The sequence below is a fragment of the Delphinus delphis genome, chromosome 1, assembly GCF_949987515.2.
Source record: "Delphinus delphis chromosome 1, mDelDel1.2, whole genome shotgun sequence".
Taxonomy (NCBI): domain Eukaryota; kingdom Metazoa; phylum Chordata; class Mammalia; order Artiodactyla; family Delphinidae; genus Delphinus; species Delphinus delphis.
Window position 1 is genome coordinate 7,968,364 of NC_082683.1, and position 24,623 is coordinate 7,992,986.

At 43.6% G+C, this 24,623-nt stretch overlaps 1 protein-coding gene across 2 annotated transcripts in view; it reads left to right on the forward strand.

The window, feature by feature from the left end:
- Positions 1 to 24,623, forward strand: part of PEX14 (peroxisomal biogenesis factor 14) — a 137,623-nt gene that overhangs the window by 49,630 nt on the left and 63,370 nt on the right. For both annotated transcript variants that reach the window (XM_060014033.1, XM_060014043.1), the window contains exon 3: positions 2,229 to 2,313. In XM_060014033.1, coding sequence (XP_059870016.1) covers positions 2,229 to 2,313 — 85 coding nt within the window. The remainder of the gene's footprint in view (positions 1 to 2,228; positions 2,314 to 24,623) is intronic.

The following is a 24,623-nucleotide window of genomic DNA, read 5'->3' on the forward strand; positions in this document are numbered from 1 at the left end:
TTTTAGTGGTGGGATTCTGTTATCTTTCTCTGTCATGGAAAATTTTGGAAGGAGGAAGGAAAGGTTTACGCTTCTACTGGTGAATGTCAGGAGCTGTGCTGTCAGTATCTCTGGCTTAAGACCTGCTTGTCCACAGTTCCTCTGACACCTGGGACACGTACCAGGGCGTGTGGAGCCTGCCACATGATACAAATGCCGTCATCGTCTTGTGCATTGAAGGTGTACTTTTTCTCCAGGTGAAGAACAATTAACCCCGAGGCATCTGAGCTGTGCAGACTGGCCTTGACCCCGCGGGGCCTGGGGTGGTGTAACTGTGACTAGGCCTCTCCTCCTCTTGTTTTTCTCCTTCACCACTTCCCCTTCGCTCTTATCCCCTTTCCATTTTCTTCCGCCTTCCTTTCTGTTCCATCTTCTCTGCTCGTCCATCTGCCTTCTTCTTCTTCTCCTCTCCCGTTCCCTCCTTCGCCCCACTCCCTTTCCTTTTTCTCTCTTCTGTCTTGCCCCTTCCCATCTCTTCGTTAGAACGCATCCATTTTGTTGATGTTTGTCAGATTTTTCTTGATTTCGGTGCAACCTGAGGAGATCTGGTCGAGGGGCTTGGGGGTGCGTATATAGTTTTGGGGTTCTAAAATCTTGAACATCGATTTTTCTCTAGTCCAGAACTGGTTGGTTGTCACTGCAGTTCATGATGGTGGGTAATACACTCGCAGTGTTGGACAGATTCTAACCAGTCTCAAGGAGCACTCGTGTGTCTTATCACTGACAGGCCCAAATCTGCCAGTCTGGGTACCTGAGTCCGTCCTTGAGGGAGAGGGTCTGAGGCAAGCCTCCCATGGAGGGATCCCAGGGAAAGTATATAAGAGAATTGCCCCGAAGTTCTTTCTTTCTGATTTATCCTATCTTTTGTTACCAGAGAGGTCTGTCTGGTCTCAAGATTAAATTCATATAAAATATGAAGAGGAGATTTGTAACTTGTGTTCAATTTATAGCCACAGTACTTTCTGTTTGAATCTCTGTTCAACTGCTGCCCTTAGTTTGAAGGATCTTAGAAAATTTCCTTATATTTGGCCCCTTAGAAATTTTTTCTTTCAACAACTTATGAGTGAACTGCAGGGCCTGTTGACTTTACCTGTACCTTGAGACTACATCATTCTTTTGGTTTTTTTTTTTTTTTATTCTTTTGGTTTTGATGAGATAAATAATGCCAGTCATTTACAATGGCCCCTTTCCTATTGGGGGGCAGGTTGGCATTTCCCACCCGTTGGACTTAGTGTCCAGGGTGGAGAGCAGACAGGCAGCGTGCAAGCACATGCTTCGTGTGTGCTGAGTGGTGTGAAGGTTAATACCATCAACAGTTTCCCTTCCATCCCCTACGTGGCTCATTCGTACGTAGGAAGATTTCATTAAATAATATCATTACCAGAGGTAGGTAGATAATCTGTCGGTCTGCCAGCTTGTAGCCGTGAAACCCCAAACTTTATCCTTTGATGGCTCTTCAGAATTCAGCTCCATTGCATAAGAGGGACCAGTGTGAGTGGCTCTGTGTGTCGTGTCTTACAGAAGCCTCCCAGCCAGTGTACGCTCAGCGCTTTGCCAGTCTCTGTCTCTACATCATGGTCTCTTCCTTTCAGACGCTAGCAGCGTAGCTGGGGAAGCAGCCTGAACATTAGAAGACAGTGCAACTGTGTCTTCAGTTACATGGTGCACACTGTAAGCACTGAAGAATTTAAGAGAGTGGGGAGACCAGAGATGATTGCTTATTTAGGGAAGGCTTCGAGGAGTTAACACAGCCTGTGGAAGGGCTGTGCTGCTGCTGCTGTGTGTGTAATGTTTACACAGGTAAAGGCAGGAGAGGGAGGCCTTCTAGAAAAAGGGCATGGTGTGGGCACAGGTGTCGGGACGTGGATAAGCACGGCCAGGGGAGGGCTACCTGCTGAGGAGTGTGAAGAATCAGCTTGAACAGGGAGAACAGGAAAAGATTACTGCAGCTCTTAAAAGCTAGGCCGAGGGGATTAGATTTGATAGAACCAGATACAGGAAGCCAATGAAGGTAGGGAACCAACATAGTCTTTTATTTAAGCAGATTTTAAATGTGAGAAATAAGTGGTTAATTTGACCACAGTATTGTGCTTATTTCTATGGACCTGGGATAAACTTGTAGGATTTTTAATCTTGAAATGCAGACTACTGACGTTTACTTTTCTTCTCTGTTTTATCTCCCCTACCAGATTGCCACAGCAGTGAAGTTTCTACAGAATTCTCGGGTCCGCCATAGCCCACTTGCAACCAGGAGAGCATTCCTTAAGAAGAAAGGTACAGGTTCCCCATGGCCTTGCGCAGTGGCCTGCACAGAGGGGCTGGGGGCAGGGCGGATGGAAGCCATAGTATTGATGAATGATCTCCTATAGCTGTCCCACTGTTGTACGGGTGGGGGTGAGGGGAGCCCCCTGGTAAGGATGCAGCTTCTTTCCTTACAGTAGAGCAGAGGTGGTAGGATTCAAATAATTGTGAGCACCAGACGTAAGGCCAACAACTTAGCCCAGGACAGCCCGGCACAGGCTGCGTTCAGTAGCAGAAGAGGCCCATGGATAAGACTGGGGAGGACTCCTGCTTTCTGGTCTGTTCTTCTGATAATGACCCTGGCTGCAGAATGGCTGGCTTTAGGTTAGGAGGTCAGCTGCTTCAGTAAAGAATGAGGAAGAAAGAAATGAAGGACGAGGGAGATGAGATGACTACACAAGGTCAGGTTAAGGTCAAGCTTGGGGTCAGTCTGATGTACAGATTGAAGTGGTAAATTACTGGTTTTATGGTATTTCTGTAAGCAGGTATGAAATGGATCTTGACAAATTCAATATTGTCCGAAGCAGACAGAATCTATTTTGGTTTTATTGAAATTTAGGACATGTTTCTTTTTTTTGAGAAATATAAAAAAAACCCAAATCAAACAAAAAAAAGAAATCTGACTTTTCATTCTTTGAACGTTTAATTTTCTGGAAAGCTAGGAAGTTGTTTAAAGGCCCTTAAATACCATGAGGGAGGGAAGTGAGTTTTCTCCACCCCCACTGAACAAAACTCTTTTTCCTTAAGGAACTGGAATGTCGGCCTCCAAATTCTGGGTTTTGAGCTTTAAGTCATTAGTGGCTGGAATAGAAGACAGTGTGGTTTGGTGGTATTTCTTAGGTCTGCTCAACGGTATCCCACTGAAGTGATGCCACAGAACCTGGTCCCAGGGCTGTGCTCGCAGGATTTGGGCAGAATCAGCCCAAGCATTTCATTCACAGGCAGCTGTTTAGAGGCAGTCTCAAGGCCGGTCCCTGTGACTGAGTTGATGATGAGGGGTGCTGGGCGCTTCCTGGCGGCGTGATGCTTGCCCCCATCAGTAGGAGATTAGGAGATTATTAAAATTTGGAGTGCGTTGGCTGGCCCCCTCTGCAGCCATCATGCTGTAAAAGAGTTTTTCCTTGAAATATGTGTACCTATGGGGAGTAATTAATCATAAAAGCTTAGGGATTTCAGCTCTCTCATCAAAGCATTGAAGCTGGGGAAAGCTGAGCCTAAAAGCTGTGCTGATTACCCGGGGTAACCTGAGACAAAATCTATGGTTGCCGAGAGATCCTTCGCCCCAGTATATTGTGCAATATTATAACTGCCTGATCTTCTCTTCCACTGACAATGACCAGTTATTCCTCATTTTCTCTCAAACGCAGCTGGGTTAGAATTTCATTTGCAGAAGGTATTTAGAGCAATTTAGAGACAAATGTCTCTGGTGTTTGCTCGGCACTTCCCCACTGCAGGCTTTGCTGCAGTTTGAATATCAGGAGCTCCATCTAATCTGTTTAATTTTAATAAATCCCTGACTGGGAGAGGGAGAGAAAAAAAGAAAGAGAGAGAAACTCTGGGCCAAATAATACTTCTTTTGACTTAGTTGGCTAATAATTACTGTAGAAACTGTTCTGTACAGTTATTATTTGTTGCTCCTTAAAAAAACCGCCAAAAAACAGCAATCAATTAATTAATTCAACTAAGAGTGTTTACGCTGCGCTGAGAACAGAACAGACAAAATCCCTGCCCTCTCAGAGCTTCAGTTCTACCAGGAGAAGGCAGATGCAGCCAGTGCTGTGTGGGAATGGGTTGCACTTCTCAGTGGGGTGATTAGAAGGTGTCTCCTCGGGGAGGGTGACATGGGAGCGAAGACCTGAAGGAGATGGGTATTTGTTGGTACAGAGCGGGCAGAATTCCTTCCCAACCCTTAATGTGGTCTAGAGTTTTTAGAATTTTCGGCAGCAGGAAACTGGAGAGACGTCCTACCTTTCTTCTTCTAAAGAGAGTTTACCCCACACTCAAACCTAGAGTCACTGGACTTAATCACCCATCTCCATTATCCTCTAAAATGCTGCTTCAGTCAGTAATCATCTGCTTCCGAGTTGCATCCCAATAGGGTAAGTTCTAGCAGGACCTTTCCTGGGCAGAGGATTCCAAGGTTTGATTGGCATCTGGGGAAGAAGAGCCCTCTGTGGCTTTAAACTTCACTTTTCACATTTCCGGCAGTTCCTGGGGTCAGGCACACACGATCCCGGAGCTTGGCACCATCGCTGATGGGTTGGGTTGAGGGAGGAGGGGCTGTTGTGAAGGAGCGTGTCTGCCCTGTCCCTGACAGCAGTTGGGAAGGAAAGCGAGTTGGCTCACTGGTCTTTGGGGGTACGGAGCGTGTCTTGAGGGGCGGGACCAAGGTCCTGGCATCCTCCGGTCCTGTCTCCCCACAGGACCCGTTGCACTGGTGGGTTGGAGCGCTGCCTTCGGGCGAGCTCACAGCTACTGTAGTCTCGGCTTTTCCTAGTGAATGTCACTTCGGGGAATTGCATTGGAGCACTGTCTTGAATTATAATCTCAACTTTCTTTCTTTCTTTTTTTTTTTTAATTAACATCTCTTTCCTGAAAAGGCAAATCCAATTTTGTTTTTCTTTTAATATTATTTAATATTTAATATAGAAATTGAGGCCCCTGTAGTGCATGTCAGTTCAGTGGAAAATGAGGGTTACTTTAGGCGCATCAGCTGAGGTTGTTTTATTGTGAACCCGCAGCCCCGAGCAGGGGCCTCGTCCCCTCTGTTACTGACAGGTTAAATGTGTGCCCTCTGAGTCTGGGGCTGGGGAGGCCGGGGACAGTGGATGGGATAGGGTTGGAAGAGCATTGGTTTGCAAGGGTCTTTTGTGTTCGTGTTTTTTTGTTTTTGTTTCTTCGAGATCTCTTTTGGATGCTTTAAAGTCTGAACATGGAGTCATTAATGAGAAACATGACGTTATTAGAATCATTTATCATTTTCTTTGAAGCTTCTACTGCCAGTTTGTGTAATTTACAACATTTCTTTCTTTTATCGGGAATTTTTTGGATGCAAGAGCAAAGCAGCTGTTCACCTTCAGAGTATTAGAATAAGTGTTTTTGTTTTCCTTCCAACCGCTTGATTCTGCAGATGACATCAACTGCAGAGTCAACCACACATGAAGATAATTGGCCTGTGTGTGGGGTGTAAGCCCTCATAGAACTGGTCTATATATAGAAGCAGTTCTTGCCAGGCAGGGATCACATCTGGGGCTTTAAGCAGGCTGCAATCCAGGAGGTTGGAGTAACTTAAAAACAGCAGTAGGGTCAGTCCAGAAAGCTAGAGGTTTGGATATTGTTGTCAGTAGGCTTATGTTGACTTGACACCCTGTCTGACCACAGAATGCAGGAGGCAGTCTGCTTGCAGACACGTTTGGCAGGCTGGGTATAAGGCGGGTAGAAGCGATGCCTGTTCGTGTCGGGTAAAGAGGTAGATGAGGTGGGGAGAAGACAGAGTCGTCTGTTAGCCCCCTCTAATACATCTGTTGCCAAACAGGGTTCTAGAAAAAAGCTGAGCATCATCTGCTTTTTTGTGTAATTCAGCACCTGGGTGGTGCTGGCTGACCCTTTGGCTTATTGTGCCCTTCTCAAGTGTATAAGTAAAGGGCTGTATTCTCCTTCATCTAATAAATAGTCCGGGGTGGGGGGAGGGTGAAGGAAAAAGAAACAAATAAAACACACCACCATGCTTTCTTATTCTAAAAGGTGAAACAAGATCTTATCTTTCTTCTGTTCCTGGAAGCGGAACCCCCAGTAGCAAAACTGCCTCCTTGCTGGAAATGAGCTTGAGGAGGAAACCTGATGGTCTTCACCTTGGTAGTGGGGTGGAGGTGAAGGGCTTCTGTCACTGGAGTATTTGAAGGGGGAGTGAATTCTTACACAGATTTCAATTTAACTCTCTTTTATTACTTTTCTTTTTTATCATTTACGTCCATTTCATGAGGTAGTTTGCATGTCCTTGAATGGAATCTCGTTACCATGAAAGCTTTTTTAGCATTGATTTCATAACAGTCTTAATTTAATAGCTCCATCATTACTGAGTAGCTCTGGGAGTGGGGCCTTGGCTTTCCAGGTCACTGACCTTTTAATTACAAACCTTGTTCTGATGGCCAGGTTATCGACTGGACAGCTCCCAGCTTGTGCCCCCAGGATGAAAACGAAAATAACTGTGTTTCCTCCCCCATCTCCAGGAAAAAAAAATTGTAACCTCATGTTTTTCTAAAATTAATTTTCTCCTTCAGCTTTGCTTTATAATTAATTCTTTAATGTGTCTTAGTAAAGCCAGAGTATTTTTATAACGCTGTTTTTTCTAGAGCTTGGGTCCAGCGGATAGCGGGGAGGGGGCGGGGAAGAGGGACGAAGAGCTTGCCAGCCACCACCCCATGCTTGATCGGCGTTTCCTCGTCCTCAGAAACTCCTGTGGCTGAGCTGGAAAGAACAGTATTGGCTCTGTGAGGGGCTGTCGGGCCCTTCTGATTCTTTGTTAAAGAGATGTGGATTGTGGCGTCAAGATATGGATTCATTCCTGCATTTGCGGGAGTCATCGAGCCTTGTGTATCATGGACATTTTAAAGAGACGTTCCTGTTCTTTTCTTTGAGAAAAGAACAGGGTTGGACGAGTTTTCTTTACTGTGTCTTAGCTCTCTGCTAGTTTTGGGTGACTGGAGGGAACTGGGACCCTCCATGTGGGGTTTCTGCTCAGTTGGGAGCTTGGGTCGATCTAGGTTCTCCCTCACTGATGATGAAGAGGGAGAGAAAAAGGGGAGGACTGTGGCCTGTAAGTAGGACGACCATTGGTTCTGGTTTACCCAGGACTGTCCTGGTTTTAACACTGGAATTACTACGTCTTGGGCAGCCCCTGAGGCCATATAAGCCTTACTCAGGAGTGAGAGCTACCGAGAGAGACAAAGCAGGTGTTTTTGGAAGCCGGGGGAAGAAGTCCACTAGCAGTTGGTCCCCGAGAGTTCAGCCTGCCGTTGAGTGGCATCTTCCTCAAACGCTGCCCGCTTGCACTCCCCTGGCCCGGCCCGGCCCTGCCCTGATGTGGGTCCAGTGCAGGGGGTCTCTGGCGGGGAGGCCGTGCCCTGCAGGCAAGGGAGGGCTGCCGGAGCCGATGCAGAAAGGGCTGTGTGTGGCGGCCGCACGCGTTTCTGAGGATGATTGAGCATCTCCATCCATCTGTTGTGAACGGAAATCTTCCTTCCCTGCCAGTCTTGCATCTGCATATCCGTCACCTGCTGTTCTGGACCAGCCTATTCATCACACTGACTGGTGTTCCCCCCATCAATTTTCCTGCTCCCCTTGTTATCCAAACTTGTCTTAACTCCACAGATTTTTCTCAGCATCCAGGATGAGAGCTAGAGCAGCCAGACTAGCTGAACATCGTGGCTTCCCCATTCAGAGGGGGAGCTGGTAGCACGTGCTCCCTGCCAGACGGCTGAGTCAAGTGGGTTTCTACACTTCACCCTGCGATGAGGGGACAGTAGCACTGAGGAGCTTGGAGGGGGAATCAGCTCTTTTAGATTTACTGAGTTGTTTTGAGATTTTTCTCTGAAAATGAAGAATAGCTCTTCCTTTCTTAACTTGTGTGCCTGGAACAATATTACAAAGAAGAGCAAAGCGACACCCTCATGTACAGTAGTATCATTTTTAAAGGTTTTTTTTTTTTTGAAAAGTTAAGATATGTACATGGTTTCAAAAATTCAAACAGCGAAGAAGGATAGACAGTGAAGAAGAAGTCTTCCTGTCATCTCTCGCTCCTGTCGCCCCCACCATCCTCTGTCTCAGAGGATGCTGCTATGAACAGTTTTTGTGTATCATTCCAAAGATCTATCCATATAAAAGCACGTTAATATTTATTAACATAAACACCTTTTAAATACAGTGGTAGCATATTTCACACTTTAGCTTATGCTTGTCATTGTATCTTGGCACTCATTCCACATTAATACATACAGATTTGCTTCATTCTTATCAGTGGCTGTGTAGTATTCCATTGTCTTCCTGTATCATAATTAATGTTTGAGTCAGTCCCAAGTTAGTGGACATTCAGGTTGATTCCTGTCTTTTGTTGTTTCAAACAGTGCCTCAGTGAATATTCTTGCATATGCATTTTCTTAAAATTTCAGGAGATCATGTCCCCCCCCCAAGAAAATAAAACTGTTTTCTAATATAAACATGGCTATAGGTAGACAGAAATTAATAAGAGAAAAAAACCAGTGTAACAAATTATTATTAACACTTAGCACAGATTTGGATTCTGAGGGGACATTCTGGTCACTGGTTACATGAAAAATGCTTTCTTTCTAGAAGAATCCTTTTTTAATCCCATTTTTTGAAGGGATATGGGCTCATAGATATAATTTTTGATTCAAAATAAACATTCAAATAAATGGAAAGCTTCAGAAACTTGAAAGTTAGTACCTGTTTTCAAATGAAGTACAATTCATCAGTATCCATGGGGGGTTGGTTCCAGGACCTCCAGGGATATCAAAATCCAAGGATACTCAAGTCCCTTATATAAAATAACATAGTATTTGCATATACCCTACACACATCCTCCCATATACTTTAAATCATCTCTAATTTTACTTATAATACCCAATACAATGTAAATGATGTAGTTGCCTGTGTTCAGCAAATTCAAGTTTTGCTTTTTGGAACTTCCTGGAATTTTTTTCTCGAATACTTTTCATCCATGGTTGGTTGAATCTGTGGATGTGAAACTGGATATGGAGGGCTGACTGTCGTCTCTCAGTATCCAAGCAGGGATTGGTTCCAGGACCCACCAGGGATACCAGAATCCATGGAAGCTCAAGTCCTGTAGTCTGCCCTCTGTATCCAGGTTCAGCATCCATGGATTCAGCCCTCCTCAGGTTGTGTAGTACTGTAGTATGTATTGACAAAAATATGCATGTAAGTAGACTTGCGCAGTTCAAACCCGTGTTGTTCAAGGGTCCACTGTATGGCTTAGTTTTCTTTTGTCGTAGTTGGATGTGTGTGGGTCCTGGGCCATAGGTTACGTGGGCAGCCTTTATTCAGTGCCTGGTGTGTGCAGAGTACTATTTATTACATTAGGGCTTCATGAAAGGAAAATGAGGTACTTGTTTTACAGACGAGAAGCTCCTTGGGAGGTGGGAATGGATGCTGAGTGCTTATCAACCCTATCTATGTCTGTCCATGAAACATAGCAGTACCTCAGAAGTCAGCAAAATCTGATGAGGGAGCCATGGAGTATAAAGCTTGGTAGGACTGTGAGCTCCTCAAGGTGGGTGACCACGTCTCACCCTCCTGGCATCCTCAGCAGCGACATAGCAGCCTGGGTCAGGGGCTCATGAACGAGGGTTGAGTGACTGGGTGATGAGAGTTAGAAGACACTTACTGGGGAAAGTTTCAAAAGGATATCAGTTTTCCCTAAGTCTACAGTTTTTTTATTTGTTCAATCCTACATACCTGTAAAATGGTTTCAGAATTGCTATCCCATAGGCCTTTACCCAATACTCTAGTGTTTATATAAACAGTGTTTATATGCAGTTCCTTTGTCTTTAGTCTTATTGAATCCAGTGAAAACACTGTTTTTTCAAAGTTACTTAGGTCAGCAGAGCTCAGTTTTGGCCTAGACATTGAGGGAGGCAGTGGGTGTAGATGGTCGGAGAGGAGTGGGAAGGGCATCATTAGCGAGGGGAGGCTCATGCAGAGACACGTGTGCAGTTGGCTGGGTTGGCCCATGGGGTCCTCGAAAAAGAAGAGAACCGAGGTTGGTGAGATGGGCAGTGAGCAAGGAGCCAGTGTTAGAACTCAATATTATAAATAATAGTTGAGAACACTTTCTGAACCGGTTGAAACTGAAACTCTATTTGAGGACATTACTCTGGGCTCTGTAGTTAAACTGAATTGGCCTGCCGATAATAAGACCAGCCACAAGGAAGGTCCTGCCAAGTCCTTTGTTAGGTGTGGAGAGTAGCAGTAGAAATGGAAATAGAAATGACAACATATTTATGTAGAGAACTTTGTGGTTTACAAAACACATATATTAGTTAATGTCTTCTTCACTGTAAACTTCTCCGTGATTATAGGCAGGTTAATAGATATTTGTTGAATGAATGACTACATGATTTAAATCTCCCATTTTACAGATGAGGAAACTGAGGCACAGAAAGGTTAAGTAGTGCAAATTAATGGCAGAAATAGAACTAGGACCAAGTCATCTGACTAGAATTCTTTGAACTATACAATCTGCTTTCTGGAAAGGAAGGACAGAACCACAGACATGGTAGAAAAAAAGAGTAAGCCATGCTCAGTAGTAGATGGGATGTGTGAGGTGAGGAGATGGGACTGAAGGTGACCCTCAGGGTTGTTACATTGTGTTAAGAGGCTTTATTGATGTGTAACTGACATACAATAAACTATACATATTTAATTTGTACAATTAAAAAAACTTGACCTATGTATATGTACCTGTGAAACCATTGTTGTAATCAAGAAAATGAACACACTGGGACTTCCCTGGCGGTCCAGTGGTTAAGACTTCGTGCTTCCACTGCAGGGGGTGCGGGTTCGATCCCTGGTCAGAGATCTAAGATCTTGCATGCCATGCGGTGTGGCAAAAAAAAAAAAAGGACATACTGATCACCCCCCAGATGTTTCCTCATGCCCCTTCGTTCTCTTCTTCCCGCCACCCCCCATAACTCTGGTTCCCAGGCGAACACTGATCTGCTTTCTCTCACTGTAGACTAGCTTGCATTTTCTAGAACTTTTTATAAATGGACTTGTGTGGTATGTCTCCCTTTTTTGGTCTGGCTTTTTTTGTTTTTAACTCAGCATGATTATTTTGAGATTCATCCATGTTATTACATGTGTTAGTGGTTCATTACTTTTTCTTGCTGAGTAGTATCCCCTTGTTTGGGTATCCTACAGTTTGTCCATTCACCTGTTGATGGACATTTGAGTTGCTTCCAGGTTTTGGCTATTAAAAGTTAAACCTGCGGGCTTCCCTGGTGGCGCAGTGGTTGAGAGTCCGCTTGCCGATGCAGGGGACACGGGTTCGTGCCCCGGTCCGGGAAGATCCCACATGTCGCAGAGTGTCTGGGCCCGTGAGCCATGGCCGCTGGGCCTGCGCGTCCGGAGCCTGTGCTCCGCAACGGGAGAGGCCACAACAGTGAGAGGCCCGTGTACCGCAAAAAAAAAAAAAAAAAAAAAAAAAAGGTAAACTTGTTGGTATCATAAAAATTCATGCAACAGGAACCTCTAGGAGTTCTGAGCAGAGGGGAATTTAATGTAAGAAGTTAGGCATTTACTCCCTTATGAAAGGGCCGGAGGAGCGGACACAAGGCCACGCCTCCAGGAGTGACTTCCAGAACACTGAAGGACTAACTTGCTGGGAAAGCTGCTCCCTCTGCTTGGCCAGGAAAGTAGGGAATTAGGAGGCTACCACTTGGAACTTTTGAGTTCAAGAGCACACCCTTTTTGCTGTGTTCCAGAGATCAGGAAGTCACTGCTGCCACCACTGCAGTCATTGTGTCCTGACATCCGTAAAAACAGCGACAGGACTTTGGAATATGAACTTAGCTTCTACCTCTGACAGAATTGCCTCTTGACCCTCATGAACGAAGCTGGAGGCTAGAGATTGGACACTGTAGTAGGAAACCTTGGTGTTTCTAGTATTTGCTTGACAATGTCCTGGTGTTTGCAACCTCAAATGCAGCGCGTACAGGTCTTTTGCCTCATTTCCACTTTATGAATCACCTGTGAGTGCACCTAATTCCCAGCCCGAGTTCTAGTAGCCGAGGAGTCTGGGAAGTGTTGCTGTTAGTGTTCCAGCCTCTGGTATCAGAAGTCCCACTAGAAAGAGGTGGGAGTGGATGCTGAGTGCTATCAGAGGAATCCATAGGAGAAAAAAGATTCACAAATGCAACATAATTGCCCCCAAACAGGGTACCAGCACATTTATATCACAAGCCTCTTTCTTACTGAAGGCTTAACTTGGTATTTTTCAAGCCGTTTCGATAACAGCCTACAAAATGAGGGAAGCATTCATTTTGCTGCAAACGATGCTAACAGAAAGAGTCAGCCAAAAGAGAGTTTGTGTTTTCAGTCTGGAAGCAGGTGGCAGTGGTTTATGTGTAAATATAAAGTATTTCATTCATCACAGAGCAAACTGTGTATATATAGGAGGAAAGGATACTTTTTTAGTTAACTGTTTTTGTTGTTTCCGAGAAGAGCTGGGCCTTTAATTGTTAAGAAAAGCAGTAGTGATGTATCTCCAGTTTGTTCCAGAGATAAATATTGATGTGTTCTGTATCACCACTGGCCTTCTGAGATGATTTTAAGAATACTTATCCCTCCTTTCTGGCCTCACTTGGGGATGCAAGTTCTTCTAATGAGATTTGTCTGCTAAGGGTAGGCAAGGGAGTTTTCACCAGAGGGACTACGTGAGACGTGGGTCTGTTGGAGCTGCTGGAAAATGTTGGAAGTAGGGAGGGACTTCTGAAACTTAGCACAAGGTAGAACTTAAGGCCATCTACTGAAAAATATTTTATGTTGATTGGACGATAATTAGAAGGATTTTTAATTAACTCTGGATAGTAGTCATTCACTAATCCATTGTTATATTTACATTTTTGAGTCTATGCCTTATAAAAATAAATTTATCTGCTGCTGCTGCTGTGTGTGTATTAGAGTATGTGATTTGTGGAGCATGAGTTAGCGTGCTTTTATTTTATTTTTATTTATTTATTATTATTATTTTTTTTGCAGTGCGCGGGCCTCTCGCTGTTGTGGCCTCTCCCGTTGTGGAGCACAGGCTCTGGACGCGCAGGCTCAGCGGCCATGGCTCACGGGCCCAGCCGCTCCACGGCATGTGGGATCTTCCCAGACCGGGGCACGAACCCACGTCCCCTGCATCAGCAGGCAGACTCTCAACCACTGTGTCACCAGGGAAGCCCAGCGTGCTCTCATTTTAAATGTACTTTTCATTGTAGACTTGGCTGGGTTGGTCAGTCAACAGCTTTATGTTCTTTCCATTTTTGAAGTAGAGGTAACTCACTAAAGGTCTTCAGTAAGTAGAGTGATGGGGCTCTCGTTCTCTCTCTCTCTCTCTTTTTACACACACATGCACACACACACCAGCTTATATTTAAATTGCGCTAAGAACTGAATGACTGTACTGATTTTTCCATTCCAACTTTAAACAGACCTGTGTTTGAGTTTCTAAAACATTCTGATAGGAGCTGGTCTTCTCAGATCTCACCCCTTTCATCAGTCAGAAGACTTGGGAGTGCTCTAGTCTCTTACTGTTAATGATTCTTTTTAGATTTAAAGCCCTTTAAAGTAATCTTTCTGTAATTAGATTGTTGAGTAGATTGTCTTTAGCAGTACGGTGGTCTTTAAATTTTGTGTAGATTTTCAGTTTGTTAAATGATTGCAAAGGCTTTCATTCATAAAGTTGAAGTTTTCCTTATCATGGCATTTCAGGGGAAAAAAATCATGACCCCCGGTGATAAATTAAATATCACAACCACATAAATGTCATCTTTTCAGTGAAACCTACAGTGCATAGGAATGGGACTCTCTTGCACTCTGTTTTTGGCTTCAAGCTGGATATGTACTCTTAACCAACAAGAAAAATATTTTGCCACCAACAGTGGTGAACCTGTGAAGCTGAAGAACAAAGCCATACCCTCTTCTGCTTTGTGAGTCACAAACAGAATTGTCAATTAAATTATTCTAATTGCAAATTTTGGGGTCTTGGCCGAAAGAACACAGGTTGAGTTTGAAGAAGAGGCAGTTTAAAAAATCAGTTTAACTTTTACAAACGGAGCTAATTTGTACAGAATGTAATTGGAAGAGAGTAAATACGGAGTTTCATGATGACCTCTTTTGAGTTCATTTCTGGTATTTACTTTTTTTTTTTTTCAAAGGCTGTCCTTTACGCAGCCCTGGAAAGAGGAGACTAAGTACTAAAATAAAAATAACAGAAAATAGCACTGTTCTCTGGAAGCCCGTAATACCTGATTTTGAAAGAGTTTTACCATTCATTCGTTCATCCATCCAAGTATTTATTGAGTGCATATTTTTTTTTACTGTGCTGGTCCTGGGACTGAAACTATAATGGTAAATAAAACAGCATTCTGGGGTAGAGAGAGACTCCCCCAGAAATGTGAAATGTGCAAAATTGTTACAAGTAAGCAAGGTGCTAGGACAGAGAATATTGGGAGCCAATATTCTTTGAGCCAGCTCAAAGACGCCAAGGAAGGAAAAGAGGTTGACTTGATCTAGGAACCCATGCTGGGACTGTAGTTGTGAGTGAAAAGAAGAGGGACCCCTCAGCAGCTTCCATCTGGAGATGCCATTGGAAAAAAAAAGGTTCTGTTGGAGTTTCATATCCCCCAATCTGGAATCTTTTGTATCATCAGTTACCAAGTTCAGCTGTATTTACCATGCATTCCTAGTCTGCTGTCTGCTGAGCACTGTGCTAAGTGCAGTTGGGACACAAGTGGTCCATGCCCTCAGAGAACTTGGTGATGAGACAGTAGGAACTACTTAGTAATACAGTTACTGTAATTTATAAGCAAGCCTGAGATGATAGATACAGACTTTATAATAACCACCAGCATATGTATTCTGCTTTATAATTTAAAAGCATTCTCACATGCATTTGCTCATTTAATCTTCACAGTAACCAAGTTATTTCCTCAAAAAATGTGCAAGTGAGCATGGAGATTTACGGAAGTCCACCATATTTGAGGAACGGGTCTCTGTCATCACCGAGTCATTGAATTTCAATGCACCGTCTGCTCATGTGGACCAGGGTGCTCTCCCTGAAGAATCATATTATTAAAAATGAAATTATTTTGCCCATGCCATTTCATAGACATTTCTATTATCAGGAATAGAAGATGAATTTAATTTTAGTTTTATTTAGTTCTGGAGGTTTTCTTCTTGCAGCCTTCCACAAGGGCACAACCCAGAGAGTCCATCCCGATGTTTGGGAGGAGGAAGGCCTGGGCTTGTGGAGGACGGTTCTGTTAGAGAATGCCATTGACTCTGGTGTTCTGTACAGAGCCTTTTATCAGGACAGGAAAGGGTAAATAGGGCTATCTCTGCAACGGCGGAGAGGTCGAATGGTTACATTACACAATCTTCTAGAGCATCTTGCAGCAAATACATGGGTTATATTAAAAATTGCAATCATATCATTTTTATAGTAAATTGCTGACCTTATGCAGTAGAATCAGCTTTATTGAATTTCGCCAAAAATGCGTTTATAATTCTGCCATACACACGTGATATTCATGTCCTTGCTGTCCATGTGGAAATGTCCCTTTTTACGATGTTAACCAGATTAAATCGACTGTCTCCTGAGCTGCCGAGCCTCACCTTTAAGATCCACTCTCAGGAGTCGGACCTCCACAGAGCAGCGCTCACCTCCCTCAGTTCGGATGTCAGCGCACAGAACGCTGGAGTCTGGCACATTAGGAAGCCTTGCCCCAGTGGCACAGGTTTGGCCTTGAGATTATTTCCAGGTGATTCCAGGGCAGTTAATGTATATCATGTATGCTGAATGCTCACAAGGACTTACCATAATTACTGTTTGTTTTGAGGGAATGGTAGGTATTTGTTTAAAAGGATTTCATGCTGAACCAAGAGTATACAGGTACAGTTAGTTCTCAGCTATTCACTTGTGAATATTCATTGCAAACGTTTAATCTTAAACCAGTTTTCGTTTCTCTGTAGCTCTGCTCCCTCTCTAACCAGTGTGGGATCACGCGGCAAACTAATTTTAATGTTAGTCTAACAGAAGCACAATCAGGAAGTTGTAGTGCATATTTAAAGTGAAACGTCAGAGTTTTTAAGTTATCTGCTTTTTAGAATCATTTGCTTTGAGTTTATCTCTCCTTTTCATATATCTATTATCTACATACCTACACATGTGTTTGTATAAATTGCTGGTTCCCAGACAATTTTGCATACAGAGGCAATATGATACGGTGGAAAAATCATCCATCCATCCATCCATTTACTGACCATTTATTAAATGTACATTTTCTTCACGTCCCAACATTTATGCTAACACTGAAATTACAAAAATAAGGTTTAAATCAGAAGTCTAGTGAGATTCCGTGGTATGCAAACAAGTGTAGGGTGGGTGATAAAATGTTACAGGGGCTGTGATAGGTATTGGTATAGAGGCCCAGAAGAGGGAGTGATCAGTTTCGTGGTGGGTGAGGAGGACCAGCAGGGAAGCGTTGAAAAATGAGGAGGGCACCCTTATAGGAGTCCAAGAGGATTAGTAGTCTTTAGGGTTTGGGGAGTGGTGGTGGCTTTAATCCATGCCAGGGTGGGATGGGAACGTAATCTCCAAGGAAGAAGTGATCCGGAGAATCAGGAAGCAGGCTGGTAAGTTGGAGAGGTAGGCAAGGGTCAGAACTTACATGTGTTAACGCAAGGGTTTGGAGTTTATTGTGTGGACAGCGGGGAAGCCATTGAAGAGTTTTATGTGGTGTAGTAATGGATCCTATTTGTGTTTCAGGAAGCTTGCTCTTTGGGTAGGGTGGGCAGTTAGGAGTTCACTGCAAGAATCCGGGTGAGAAGGGCAGTTGTGAGGATGGAGAGGATGATGAATTAGGGAGAGTGAGGAAGTAGAATCTGCAGGAATTGGTGGCTGAATAGAATCAACGAATGAAGGAGAGGGAGGAATCCAGGCCTGGCGAGCTGGCCTGGAGGAGAGCAAGTGAAAGAGTGGGAAGAGTACTGGGCCCAGAGTCAGATGGCGTGAGGGAAGGAGGCCTGGAAGGGAAGTCCTGTAGACCCCTGTGATGTGGCCAGGGATTCTGCGGCTGGAGCACCACAGTCAGTCTGTGCCACTGTCATCGTCAAGCTATGCCATGTAGGTCCCCTGGCTCTCAGAGTTGCTTCCACAGGGTGACTGGTAGGCTTACTCCCTCCCCATAGACATTAAGAGGTTTCACTGAAATCTGAGACTTTCTAAAGAAAGAGAAGATGGCATTTGTGAAGCAAGTGTTATTTTATCTGGAAATGGCTTCTCGGTGAGAAGCCTGTCACTGCTTCCTGGTGAAACCTGCCTCTCCTGCCAAGAAGAGGGTCCCACTGAATTGGACCATGGTCATCGTGGGCTGCTGCTCCCACTTGCCCCTGAAAACATCCTCCTGAAAGCCCCTTCTCCCCCCCGCCCCCGTCACCTACTCCTTATTTGCTCTTCTCTGAGTTCGTCCATTTCTGTCATGTTTGTATGTATTCCCTCTGATCTTTTCGTTCGTGACAGGTGGCTTTGCTGATGTGGCCTCCAGGGGCTCCCCGCACGCTGGATGACATGGTGGTTACAATGACCTGACCCTGCAGGCGCCTTGGTTTTCTGGTAGCAGGTGGCCTTCTTGGTACCTTAACTGTCACAGATCGATGAGTCAGAGGGGTAAAAAGGTGGGGAGTTAAGGCAGAGAGCCCAGCGGTCAGAAGCTCCAACAGGAGAGAGAGTGAAACAGATCTGGTTAGTACATGAAACGACTTCCTGGGAGATGTTGCTAATTTCCAAGTCACCTGTAAGAGGGGTGGAGAAGAGCATTTTGCTTCTTCAGGCTCCTCCTCTGGCGCCGGTCCAGCTCTCCTATAGGGCTCTCAGGCACTGTAGCTGGAAAAGTCTTCCTTCCCAAGGGCTGCGGCCTTAGACGCCCTTGCAGCTCCATCCGGTTCCATGCCTGGGGCCAAAGTCTATTTGTGTTGACACTGAATTGTGATCTGCAGTTTCGAAAAGCATATAGGTTGTATACTTTTAAGTATATCTGAAAGCAGATTTCTTCTCTGTAGGCGCCTTGCTCACTTGTCTAGCCTTTCCATGGAAAACAGCCTCCTTGCTTGATTTGGGGCTGCTTTAAAGCACATGCTGAGCATCTCTGGGCCTCACCCCTCCCGCCTCCTCATTAAAACCACCTGCAGGACTGACTGCCTCCCCCAACAACTTACACCAGCCCTACCTCGTCTCTCATTGACCATTTCTGGCTGAGACCCTCGCTATAGCAGTTTGCTTTGGTGGCTTTCGCCTCTTCCTTCTGCCTTTTTAAAAATTATGATTAAAAACTTTAAATAAATATTAAATTTAAAAAATGTAAAATGAATGGTTTGGACCTTTGGTATTGTTATCCATTCACCTCTGGTAGAGTCTTCAAGACATTGACCTAAAGAGCCTTCCTCCTTCTTCCTTCCCTATGTACATAGTGGGGAGAAGGATGGGGAAAATGACAGAGAAAAACATGTTAAAAATGATTTTTAGTGTAAAACAAGACAGGGAAAAATCAATCTTTAAGGAAACCCAAAAAAAGCACCTCTCATTACAGTAATTAAACGGCAGCATTTAACCTATCAGAATATGCTGTATGTGTGAGACAAGCCAGGGAGCTGTGTGTTTGAAATTAGAGCTCTAATCCTCAGGGAAGAGAATAGTTAACTAGTTTGTTTTTGAGGTGCGAGAGCAGAGCTGGGAAGGTGTGAGTGTGTGCCTGTGCGTGTGTGTGTGTGTGTGTGTGTGTGTGTGTGTGTGTGTGTGTGCGTGCGTGTGCGTGTGCTTGTGCTCGTGCTCGTGTGGGTGCAGGGCTGGGGCTGTGTTTACCGGGAATACCCTGGAGGTCGATATTTATCAGCACCTGTGTGCTGTCAAGAAGCACACAAGCTGCTGTTGCCCGTTCATTAGCTTTTCAGAAGAGCCCGGCGTCACCTGTGGCTGGGCATTGCATCAGAATAGTAGAGCTTGCTTCATTCTGGCCCTCTGGGACTCACAGGAACAGATTTGAGAGACAGGATGAGACAGACAGAGAAAGAGAGACACAGGAATTAGGGGAAGGAAGAAAGTGGAATAATTTTCGAGAGTGCACGGCACAGACTCCCCAGGACAAAGCACTACAGCTTGTTGGGCTGGCACTTGGGAAGGGTGGACATTTCGCAGAGCACTGGGCAAAAGGGATGGCTCACAGGCAACCTTCTCCATACAGGGGTCCCCTGCCAGTGTTCACTGCTGTTGGCAGGGTCCCTTTTATGCCGTCAGGCAGTGTTGGGGTTTATGTGAATGACAGAGATTGGCACTGTGTCCTGTCTGCACGCTTTAGTGGCTTAACCTCTGTCTTTCTGTACCCCTGGCTGGAGTTTGGGGCATTGTTCATGCCCTGCCCCTCTGGAAGCTGCTGCATTTTCTCTCTAGATATTTTCAGAGCTTGGCAGCTGCAGTCGGAATTCCACAGGATAGGCTGCCACGTGGCAGAGGGGAGCCTGCCCATCTGTTCCTGTGCCCCTCATTAGGGGATATGCTCTTTGGTGACTTGGGGGGTGGGGGAGTGCTGAGACACATGTGATCCTTTTAGGCTCCCAGTCTCTGTGGTCCCTGTGACGGCAGGACGGGTTTCTACTATACTAATAAGGAGCCCTGGGGATGCTGGTTACAGTGTGATAATTGTCGTCTTGGGCCAGAGGCGTGTTGTGCACTAACCTCATCCTGGGGAAGTGCTGATGAAACCCCGACTCTGCCTCAGTGCCTGATTCGGGGCTGGGGGAGCAGGGGAGGTTGCCAGTGTTTCTCCTGGTTCATTATTACCAGGCTTGCTTGTCTTTGAGGCATTTCATGAAAACTTCTTTAGTTTTCCTTAAGAACTTTGAAGAGCCAATGAGCCTGATGGAAGATTTTCTGTAATAGCTCAGTACAGCAGCAGCCTTCACAGATACCAGCTGATTAATCCTCAGAGCGCCCTGGGGGCAGTGGAGGGGACGATAGTGGTTCTGGTGTTTTTTATCCCCATTTTATAGACTGAGAGACTGAGTCACCTGGAAGAGACTGTGGCTTGGGCCAGAGGGAAGACGCAAATCTGGAAGCTGAGGTTTAGAGCTCCCTACCTTTTGGCTTTTGTTGGAACTACCTTAAGTCATTTAGGAAATCACCCTGGGTTTTGCCTTCCCATCCTTTTTGTTTTTTTCCACTTGCTGCTGTGTCTTAGACATAACTTCATATCCATAAGTATAGATCTCTATTGTCAGTTTTGATCACTGCCAGGTATTCTGCTGAGGGTATATACCATAATTTATTTTAACCCATCCCCGTGATGGACATCTGAGTTATTTTCATTTTTCACCATTATAACAACTCTTCTCTAATATCCTTGAGAAATGGGTATTTTCTTACTTTTTGGGATTACCTTTATAGGGTAAAATCCTTTGAGTTGGAAAAGAAAATGGGCTTGTTTTCATTTTCCTGTCTTTGCTGAACAGCCCCCTAAAGAGGCTGCCGCAGCTTCCAGCCTCAGCACCTAAGGTCAGTGCTCTGAGTATGAGTTCCAGCTCCATGGTGTCCTGCCGGCTGGCTTTCAGGATTTCATCTTTCAGTTAAGCAGTGAAACTTCCCGACCTCAAGAGCTTAGAGATACTTGCCTGTTTGTTTCTTTTATCGTTTTAGTTTTCTTTTATGGAATTTGTTTTGTTGTTAGTAGAGCAACAAGGAATATAACAGTTTTTTCCTCGGGACCAACCTGGTCATCCTAGTATTCATTGAACAATCTATGTCTTCCCCTACCCATTTCACCTGTCACCCTTGTCATGTACTAGACTCTTAAAAATACTGATGTGTGATCAAGGACATTCTTTGATATACTTTTTATTTGTTTTGCTAATACTGCAGTGTCTTTATTACTAGAGATTTGTGACACATTTTATCTGTTACTATAAGTTGTACTCTTTCTTCATTGTTCTTTTTTAGAATATTCCTGGCTTTTCTGGCTCTTGTGTACTTTAAAACTCATTTTTAGAATCACTTTATCACGTCTCCTCTTGTCCTTCTTTATCCCACCCTACCCCTACCCATGGCCAATTAAAAATAAAATCTTTTGAAATTTTGATTGTGATTCAAAATAGAAATGACTTTGGAAAGAATTGCCATCTTTGCAGTGTGTTAGTCTTTCCCTCAACGAATGTGGTGTATCTTTAAAGTAAAACCTGTTCTTCATTGGTGACATTTTACAAAGTTCTTGCATAGTTGCTGTGCATTTCCTTTATTTTTTAATATTTAAATATTTTTATTTAAAATTATTTTAAAATATTTATTTTTAAAAATATGTATTTATTTATTCGGCTGCGCTGGGTCTTAGTTGTGGCATGTGGATCTTTTCTCTCTTTTTTTTTTTTTTTTTTTTTTTTAGTTGCAGCATGCAGGATCTTTAGTTGCGGCACACTGGATCTAGTTCCCTGACCAGGGATCGAACCCTAGTGCCCTGCGTTGGGAGCACGGAGCCTTAACCACTGGACCACCAGGGAAGTCCCTAAAATTTAAAAAAGTTTTTTAAATTAATTTTTTTATTGGCATATAGTTGATTTACAATGTTGTGTTAGTTTCTGCTGTATAGCAAAGTGAGTCAGTTTTACATACACATATATCCACTCTTATTTAGATTCTATTCCCAAATAGGGCCTTACAGAGTATTGGATAGAGTTTTCTGTGCTATTCATTAGGTTCTTATTAGTTATCTCTTCCACATAAAGTAGTCTGTATATGTCAATCCCAATCTCCCAATTTATCCCTCCCCCACCTTTTCCCCCTGGTACCACAAATTTGCATTTTCTTTAATTCTAAGTATTTTTTATTTCTTATTGTTGCTGTGGGACCTTGACTTTCATTATATTTTCTAACAGATCTTTGCTAATATTCAGGAAAGCTATTGATGTCTCTGTTTTTAAAAGTCATCATTGTTTTCTCTTTAATAGTCCTAATTGTTCTTATCAGATCTTTTAGGTCTTCTCAGTAGTATATCATGTGAAAAATAGTAATATTTCTCACTTGCAGTGTTACATGACTTTATAATTATTTTGGCTGGGCCTTCTAGAACAGTATTAATTGAATATGTGTGCCCAAGGAGTAAAATGGGTCTGATTTCATTACCTCCTTCTCTTCAAAGCATTAATTTAGAAGTGAAGGGCATAGGAATACAAAAGAAATAGAAGAGAAATAATCATCGTGATCCCTAGACTCTTCAAAGCTCTTGTTCTCCATGGGACTCTCTTTTCACCTGTATTGGCCAGTATTTATTCTTTGCTCAAAATTGTTTGACATGCTCATAGTGGCATTGTATCAGAGGAGGAAGTCAACGTTATTTCTCTTTTTTCAGGCAGAAAAGCTGACAGTGGACGTGGCTTCCAGAAGTCACTTGGCCAGTTTAGCTTAATGAGTAGATGTTGAGAGTCACTGCTCCTCATGTGAAACAAAGCCCCACCAGGGAGCAGAATATAGGGGCACTGGCTCATCATCGGAGCTGCCATGTTTGCTTGCACCACTGCAGCCCTTCCTACAAACCGTGTAAGGTCTGAGTAGGAAAGGGCACATTTTTGTCTGAAAGAGCACATAAACATGAATACTGTGGGACATCAAAGTAACTGTTTGTTCTACAGAAGTGGATACCTCCCCGTCTCGAGGACAGTTAACACTAACGGCAAGCTCTGTGTCCTCAGGGCACAGATTATGTGACAATGGAGCAGTGGCGTGTTGCGGGTAGGGCACGGGTGTTTGAACTCTCGCCGCGTCTGGTCCCCTCTGTGCATTGCCACCAGATCGTAAGATCCGAGCTCTGCTTTTAGCTCGTCTCTTCCCCGCACGGAAACTTGGGGTAGTTTTTCATTTCTTACAGGATAAAGTCTTGACTGCTTATACTCTTTCCAACCTCATTTTTATCTCCATCTTTTTATTTTGAACAACTTCAAATTTACAGAAAAATTGAATGGTGCAGTGAGCACCCAGATACCTTTCTCCAGTTTCTCAGTTAACATTTTGCCACATTTGCTTTCTCTGTCTGTCTCTCACTGTCTTACACACACACACACACACACACACACACACACACACACACACACACACTTCAGATACCATGCAATGTGGTATCTGAAACCATATCAGTAAACTTGTATAACCTGTTGCATTAAAATCCCTTGGTCTGTCTTGCACTTTGAGTGTATATTTTACTCGTGTAATTTTGTAAAGTCCTGCGTTGATTTTAGGAAAATATGAGTTCACTAAGGTATGCATGGCTTCCAAATGTTCACATTCTATACAAGATAGAAAAAAGCACCCTCAGTATCACCACGATCTCATCAGAATTCTTTAAGTATTGGGAAACTGCCTAGCTCACAGTGGTGGATACACGTTTTCCAAAATTCTAATTTCATTTGAAAGATCTAATTTTATTACTGACGACAAATACTGTCAGTATGTTTTCCTTGAAACAGTAGGCTCACTTTGTTCAGTTTTGAGGAAGTATCTTCCAAATACTAAAGTCTGACTTATCACAGTTTCTCTGCCCCTCATTCAAGTAAAACTGGTATCCAAGGAAAAAGCAGCTAGGTCAGCTCAACTCAAAACAGTCGCCCAAGTGCTTGTCTGGGTGTGTGTACGGGCCCACCACTGTACTTCAGCACACACTGGAAGTACTTTATTCTGTCACACAGAATATTATGAAGATGCATACTCAAGTGGCAAAGTTTAATAAAATTAATCATTACTCTTTCATCAAAGACAATCTTAAGTGAAATGGGCTTTTTTTTTAAAATTGCAAGTGCACAGGAACAGAAAATACAGTGAGAAGCCAGTAGTTTTCCCTACCACTGCTTTTGCACTATCACTGTAAATGTCCACACAGTGAAAAAGGCAAATAATGTCTCACTGCTGGCTTAGAGAACAAATTAGTGGTTACTGGGGGGTGGGGAGGGGCGAGGAGCAATAAAGGGGTGGGAGAGTGGGAGATACAAACTGTTGGGTGTAAGATAGCCTACAAGGATGTATTGCACAACAGGGGAATACAGCCAGTATTTTGTAATAATTGTAAATGGAGTATAACCTTAAAAAAAAAAGTGTGATAACCCTCTGAAATAAAGAGTATATAGTGATACTCAAAAGAAAGGAAGAGCAAGAGACAGAAGAGGGAAGGTAAGAAAGCTCTTCTTTAAAGATACTGATAATAAATGCTTAAGAAATCATAAAATTAGAAAAATCATAATATTTAAAAATGCCAAAGACATAGCTGATTCAAGCAAGGATCTCCAGTGGATGCTAAAACCACTGAATGAAAGGTTGTTGATTAACAAGATAATATGATCTCAAAGAAGCACTTCTCAGATTACTTATTAATTACAAAGTGGAGAGTATACCTTTACAATGGAGAGATCTGGTAGTCACCTCATCAACAATAAGAAGAATGTGACATTTCTCACCT